Consider the following 8,021-nt stretch of genomic DNA (forward strand, 5'->3'; position numbering starts at 1 on the left):
CCCAACGTTTCGATCTTCATATTAAGATCATCATCTGGAGCCTATACAGATATACAGGACAAGCTAAGTTACATTACATACAGTAAGCTAGAGAAACAATGAATTGATCACAAGTTATTCTACTGGCATGACCTCCAGTGAAAAAAAAAAATATGTGTATTAATTATTTATAAACTGCATCAAGCTAAATTCTATTTCTAATAACATGAATGAACATTCTTTCTAACATGTTATAATAGATTTCACAGTATGATATGAACACAGATGGATAAGAAAATAACTATTTATTAATTTAAAAGCTAATATTTTGCTGGTATTATATCCAGCATCTTCAGAGCACACCACACATAGTTTGTTACAAATGCAACACAACCACAATCCAGTGTAACAATGGGGCTAGTAAAAGTAATTGCAGCTTTCAAAACTTTGAACTTTTTTTTTTTTTTTTTTTTTAAATCTAGATGGTGTCATATTAGGACTTGAGTCTTGTGTTGCACGCTGCAATTACTTTTACTAGCCCCATTGTTACACCGGATTGTGGTTGTCTTGCATTTGTAACAAACTTTGTGTTGTGTGCTCTGAAGATGCTGGATATAATACCAGCAAAATATTAGCTTTTAAGTTAAGAAATAGTTATTTTCTTATCCATCTGTGTTCATATCATACTGTGAAATCTATTACAACATGTCTGACGAACACGTAAGCCTATCCATGCGTATAAATATTCTTCACGGAGATAGCATCGTACATATGGCGCGGCAACTGAACAGGTTAGCCTTCTTAAAAAGGTGCCAAGATGCCCAACGTATTTATAAAAGAGCGAGTTTAGCACTGTTACGAGAACAGGTATACGCTACTCGCCGAGAACTTTCAAAAATAAATTTCTTCATCAGTGTACTACATGATATATTATCTGATATTTTGAACCTGGAGCTATGGGATATCTTGGATAGAATCTCCGACTCAACAGCCAATAAAGAATTTGCTAAAGTTAAAAACCGACACCAGAAAAAATTTGAAATCCTCCAACAACGCAATGCTACGCAGCGGCCACAATTTCATCAAGATGGCGTGTTGTGAACCTATCATCGACAACCTTATCCAAAGAGGCCACGAGTGCATTAAGTCTTGGACACAATTTTGCCGTTACTCCTAAAGATGTGCCTAAAACCATATAGTCAATAATATTAGGTTAGACGTGGCCAATATCCTTATCCATTCTAAGCCTCCCAAAAATAATATCACACATAAAGAAATAATAGCTCTAAAAGAACTACGCAATAATAACCACATTACAATAACAAAATCATGCAAAGGAAACGCCACTGTAGTAATGGATACAACAGAATATGAAAGCAAAATGCATACACTGCTCCAAGACTGGTCTACATATCAAATCATGGATTGAGATCCCACCAACTCGCAAAAGAATAAAGTGTGCAAGTTATTGAACAAAGTCACTTCCTGGCCAAAAGAAATTGTCAAAAAACTCAAACCCTTGCACGTTAAAACACCCAGAATATATGGTGCTCCTAAAATACACAAACAAGGTGCACCTCTGCATCCTATTGTAGATAGTATAAACAGTCCTACATATAAACTAGCTAAACATTTAGCCAAATTACTAACCACTTACACAAACAATTCTTCCTCTTTTGTTAAAAATTCTACCCACCTAAAAAGTATTTTAGAAAACCACACCTTAAATAGTTCAGACCTAATGGTGAGTTTTGATATCCCCTCATTATTCACTAATGTAGCACTGATTGAAACACTTAGCTTACTAAATTCACATTTTCCCCCAGGTATATTTCAGCTATTTAAATTCACAGTGCAGGCAGGTTATTTTATATGGAAAGAGAAAATTTACAAACAATTAGATAGAACAGCTATGGGTTCGCCCCTTTCTCCCCTCCCCCCCATCCAACTTCTACATAGAACATCTGAAAAAGCTAGCTATCAACACAGCCACTCTCAAACCTAGTCTCTGGCTATGCTATGTTGATGATGTGTTTGCTATTTGGCCACATTGAACACATTTTTAGTGCATTTAAATAGCCAGCACCCTAAAATCCACTTTACAATGGAACTAGAAGCCAATGACTGTCTGCCCTTCCTGAACACACTGATCACATATCTTCCAGAAGGTTCCTTATCATTCTCGGTTTATAGAAAACCCACACATACAAGGAGATATTTATATAAACAATCACAGCATCACCTTTCTCAGAAATATGGTATCTTAAAAACACTAACCCATAGAGCTAGAGCAATCTGTTCCAATGACATTACTCTCACTGCTGAACTTTCTCACCTACGTCACACCTTCTTAACCAATGGTTATAATTCCCATAAGTTAGATAAAATACTAAATGCTACCTAGAAATCCCCTCGATCTACCACAGAAGACTACAACAAAACTATCACCATCCCGTACATTAAATTCACATCTGAAAAGATATCTGGGGTGCTTAACAAACACCAACTACGCACAGTATTTAAACCTTATGTAAAATTAGCAACTGTCATCCATTCACCTAAGGACAAATGCACTCCTTTATTACGTCCAGGAGTCTATGAAGTATCCTGTTCTTGCCATCAAACCTACTATGGACAGACAGGAAGAACTGTGGACATCCGCCTCACTGAACACAAAAAATATATCCGACACTTTCGCTATGGCAAGTCGGGTCTGACAAACCATGCTTTGGATACCCCTGTACACAGGATCAATTGGAAAGAAACAAAAGTAATGCACAGAAGCTTCTACAAGTCAGAAAGGTTGTTCCTGGAATCAACAGAAGCCTTAAAACATACTCCAAACCTTAACAAGTATGGATGTATAAATCTACCAGATTTGGGAGACAGTCATCCTAAGACCAAATTAATATTTATTACTTTTATTTTATTTTATTTTATTTTATTTTTTCAAACTTTCATTTGGACTACTATTTCAAAACTTTGAACTTTTTTTTAACCTAGATGGCACCATATTATGACTTTAGTCTTGTGTTGCACGCTGCAATTACTTTTACTAGCCCCATTGTTACACCGGATTGTGGTTGTCTTGCATTTGTAACAAACTTTGTGTTGTGTGCTCTGAAGATGCTGGATATAATACCAGTGAAATATTAGCTTTTAAGTTAATAAATAGTTATTTTCTTATCCATCTGTGTTCATATCATACTGTGAAATCTATTACAACATGTCTGACGAACACGTAAGCCTATCCACGCGTATTCTTTCTGACAGATAGTTTTCTTTCAGTAACAACTATGTCCTGCTCTTAGCATTACAATTGTTATTTTTGATTTAGGATCCTGGATTTTCTACAGTCCTGTTTATAGTTACTCTTAGAGAGGAAGGTTCCGTGGATCGAATATATGCCTTCCATATGTTTGGGATTTTTATACCATCATTATTGTTCAGATTGGGGTGGTTGGTAATAATCATGCAGGCTTCCTTAAATTTGTGTTCATACCATGTTTTGGTGTGTGTTGTAGACAACTAGTGCTTTTCCAGTCAATTCTATGTAAGGTGTTCCGGCATGATCCGAAAGACCAGCTTCACCATAATTATTATATTTGATGTGTCGTTTTATGTTCTTTTTGTCTGATAGGAATTATGTGTCCTGTTTCTCCTATATATGTTATGTTACAAGTGCAGTAAATATATTCCAGGGTAGGCCAGCAGAGGGAAGTGGGTCTTTGTGTGAGTTGAGCAAGCGTTTTAATTTTGCAGGAGGTTTAAAGGTGGTTTGAGGTTGTATTTTTTTAGTATTCTGTATATTTTGTCTGATGTCCCTTTAATGTAAGGAATGGTTATAGTTTTATTGTAGTCTGGATTGTCTTTGTTTTAATGAGGTCTTGTAGAGAATTTTGTTAATAGTGTTTTGGCTGTACCCATTTTTTTGAAAAGTATTGCTGATAACTTTAAATTCGTCTTTCAGTGCCTGTTCACTGGAGCAAATCTTCAGAGCCCTGTTTTTTAAAGTATTAATGACACTTAGTTTTTGTGTTGGTAGGAGTTTATGTGTATATATTGGCCAGTGTGTCGGTTTCCGGTAAGCAGTGAAGGAAAGATCGCCAGAAGGAAGACGTGTGACAAGTGTATCTAGAAACGGAAGTGTGTTTTATTTTTCAATCTCAATTGTGAACTGTTTGTGTTGTTTGTTTAGGTGGCTAAGGAATGTGTCTAGTGTCTGGCGGCCATGGGACCAAATCGCGAAAACATCGTCAACATATCTAAGCCAGCCTTTGGGTTTTAAAGGAGAGGAACCTAAAGCAAGTTCTCAAAATGTTCCATATAAAAGTTAGCAATAAGGGGGGGATAAAGGTGAGGTCATGGCTGTGCCTTCTTTTTGTAGGTAGAAAGCGTTTTGGCATACAAAATAACCAGAATGTATAATACATGTGCAAAGAGTGCTGTGATATCAAGAGGAAATTTGTTCTATAAAAGAATGATTGTGTCATTGATTGGGACATTCTTAAAGAGGGCAAAGAGATGTCAAAACTGACTAATAAATTATCTTTTTCTAATGTAATGATGTTTATGAAGTGTTGTGTGTTTTTGATATAGGAGGAGGAATAACCTACCAACTCCTTGAGTGTTGCCGCTAATTTTTTGGCTAGGTGATAATTTGGGCTATCGAGCCCATCTACTATAAGCTGGGGTGGTGTGTTTTCTTTATGAATTTTCGATAGCCCGTAAATTCTTGGGGAATGAGCATAGTGCGGAAATTATTTTTTGACTGTATCTTCGGGCCATGTGGTAATTGACTTAAGTAGTTTCTCTGTTTTCCTTTTTTATTCTATTGGTTGGGTTGTAGTTAATGAGTTGGTATGTGTTATTGTCAGAGACTAGCTGATTCATTTTTCTACATAAGTGTTGTTCGGTTTAAAATAACGGTGGCACTTCCTTTATCAGCTCTAGTTATTATGATGTTCAGATTTCACTTTAATGATTTTACTGCTGTTAGTTCGTGTTTTGTTAAGTTGCTTGTTATTGTTTTGTTATGATTTAAAAGGTTGGAGGTTTCTAAACGTATTTTGTTTACTATGTTATTTGCGATGAACTTAAGCCTTTTTCTATGTTACAAATAAATTCAAGTTTGTTTATCGACTTTGATGCTATGGCAAAATTTAGCCCTTTATTTAATACCGATAGTTCGCCTTTGTTTAAAGCGTGGTTGGATAGGTTAACTATGTTTCTGTTACCTGTGGACAATTGGTTGTTATCGTTCCCTGTGGAGAAATTTGAATATGGTGGCTGGTTTTGTCGATCTTTGAAATTTGGAAATTAGGCCTCCCTTCTTTGTTTGCTGAATATGGTTCACCGTGTTGTCCATAATCTTTTCCAGGATCATCCAGATCTGTGTTTAAGTAACTTGAAAGTTTTTTTTTATAGCTGGTTTTGAGTAACGGCTAAGTTCTTTCTGGTAGCTTGTATTTGTTCTCTTAGTAGCGCTTTCTTCATGAGGTGGTATATTCATTGCGCCTTTGTTGGGGAGAATTTTCTCTTAAGCTTGATGCAATTCGGAATGATTTTTTCACTAGAGGTCATGCCAGTAGAATAACTTGTGATCAATTCATTGTTTCTGTAGCTTACTGTATATAATGTAACTTAGCTTGTCCTGTATGCTGCAGATGATGATCTTAATATGAAGATCGAAACGTTGGGATATTAAAAGAATTATTTATAAACATGGTTGTAAAGTCCATAATTTCTAAAATGAATGTGAATACATCAATATCGACAATAACATAGTCATGAGACTTTTCTTATTTCTTGTATCTTCTATCCATATTAATCTGTGCACATTTTTATGTTTAAACATGGCTAATAATAACTTGTCCATGTCATGAACAGAAATCCCACAGGTACTTGCCATTATTATTAGCTTTGCTCTTTTCTCCAAATTTTCCCAATTTTATATGTCTGGTAATCATTTCCTACTATGCTGTTTAGGTCTACAATGAGGACCAACTTCTCATTTTCTTTTTTGTTGTTGTGTAAGTCGCCTTCTCTAGTGCTTAAAATAATTCCTGTACTTTTTTCTTGGAATCCTCTGTTTCCATAGGCACATATGTCTAATTGTTGAGTTCTCCATTCTGATATTTGCTCATGTCATCTACTTGATATTGCCTGCCATTCAAGATTATCCTCATATTTAATGGTGAATACTGCAGCTACTCTGTTTTCCCTGATTGTTATTGTCAGAATATATCGTGTATTTGGTGCTTAAAAAGATCTCACCTGATTTTTGTTTTGGTAACACCTATTATGGTAATCTGGTATTTATCCAATTATTCTCCTACTAGTTACATTTCTTTTCCATTGATGCTTATTATATTGATACTATCAATATAATAACTTGTACAAGTCGATGCCCCAGCTAGCAATTAATTCTCTCAAGTTGTACCATCATTTTGCATTATATTTTTTAAAACAATAAAAATACAATTTGGTCAGCTAAATCCCCTGTTGCCAACTCATCCTCATTCGTTCAGTATCTAGGTAGATATCTAACAGGGTGAGGAATGTACATTGGTCAGTTCTTCATTTTCCTTGAAGGCTTACATGGAGGTCTCCTCTCTGTTATCCAGTTTTCACCATTAAGCATCCCTATAATTATTCTTCATTAATGATTATAAGATTCGAATATTGCTGAGTATAAAACATTGCTTCTGAACTCCTGCTCATGAATGAATGGGAGCATAAAATATTTTTTTGTATTATGCTATATTTCATTATCTATCTTAGAAACATTAATAAAAGTATTACTGTTAAATTTCAGCTTTGTGAAGACTGGCAAATAGATTATGAATCTTACGACTGGAAAAAGCTGGATCCAGGTTCAGAAGATACCAAGAAGTTAGTTACAGAGTATTTGAAATGGTCTGGAGATTTTGGTGGGAAAGCTTTCAATCAAGGGAAAATTTTCAAATAATAGATGCAGCTGAATGTTGAGGGGATAAAAATAAAAAAATAAAATAAAAAAATTGCAGGACCTGCCATCTTGAACTGTTGTAGGATCACCTGTTTCTGCATTCATTGAACTTCCTAACATAAAATAAAATTCTTCAAAATGTCTCTATTGCTTGCTTTTTTATTTTTTGAAAAATGTTTTTAAAGGAGATTATATTGTAGTAATAAAGGGGAAAAAAGTGAATTATATGACTGAGTTTGGTGACAAGTTGATCAATACAATTTTGTATGTCAGGCTGGAAACTCTTGGAACCTTTGTAATAACAAAGGTTCCAAGAGTTTCCAGCCTGACATACAAAATTCATGCCAATTTAAAAATGCTGTGTGACAAATATCACCATTTATGGGAAGGTTAGTGTACTAGTTTTAACTCTCAACCTGCATCATTCAGTTGGAGCCACTTGTTTGACTAACATGTGACATGCTAAGGGGTTGTAATGTTAAAAGTTGAGTACTGCACTGTGATAAAGTTTTTCATCATAGAAGGGCTTTGTCCAAGTGCTATCAAACAGCAGTTAGATGGTGTTTACAGAGAAGCTTCTTCATATTCCACTGTGCAGGAATGAGCAACAGTTTCACCTAGGATGAGAGATCATTGAAGATTATCCTCGTGATGACTGGTGAAAATGTATCTTTTGTTGAGGAGGAACTCCTCAATGATAGATGGCTTGAAGCTCAATAAAATCTCAGCATGGTTGAGATTTTCTATAGCAACGTTTTTGCATCATTCACAAGAAGTTTCACATAATGAAGGTCAGTGCAAGGTGGGTGCCCTGACTTCTCTCTTCAATTCAGGAGCATTGTGTGATCTGTTCCAATTTTTTTAGAGCTTTGGCAAGGGAATCAGAGAGAAGTGCTGGAATCCATTGTCACTGGGAATGAAACCATGGTCTTTTATTATGATCCTCTTTCCAAAAGAATCCATGGAGTAGTGCAAACCAATTCGAAACGCCGCCGAGAAAAGCCAAGGTCACTCGGTGCACCAAGAAGATCATGGCAGCAGTATTTTGGGATTGCTGGGGAATTCTCTTCAA

The 8,021-nt window shown here is 35.6% G+C and overlaps 1 protein-coding gene across 1 annotated transcript in view; it reads left to right on the top strand.

Moving 5' to 3' along the window:
* Positions 1-7,092, top strand: part of eEF1gamma (elongation factor 1-gamma) — a 223,886-nt gene extending 216,794 nt beyond the window's left edge. The window contains exon 10 of the mRNA XM_090399438.1: positions 6,797-7,092. Coding sequence (XP_090255564.1) covers positions 6,797-6,949 — 153 coding nt within the window. The 3' untranslated portion in view covers positions 6,950-7,092. The remainder of the gene's footprint in view (positions 1-6,796) is intronic.
* Positions 7,093-8,021: the final 929 nt, after the last annotated feature.

The sequence above is a fragment of the Typopeltis vanoorti genome, chromosome 10 (assembly GCF_054136105.1).
Source record: "Typopeltis vanoorti isolate ZY-2024b chromosome 10, IOZ_Tvanoo_1.0, whole genome shotgun sequence".
Classification (NCBI taxonomy): domain Eukaryota; kingdom Metazoa; phylum Arthropoda; class Arachnida; order Uropygi; family Thelyphonidae; genus Typopeltis; species Typopeltis vanoorti.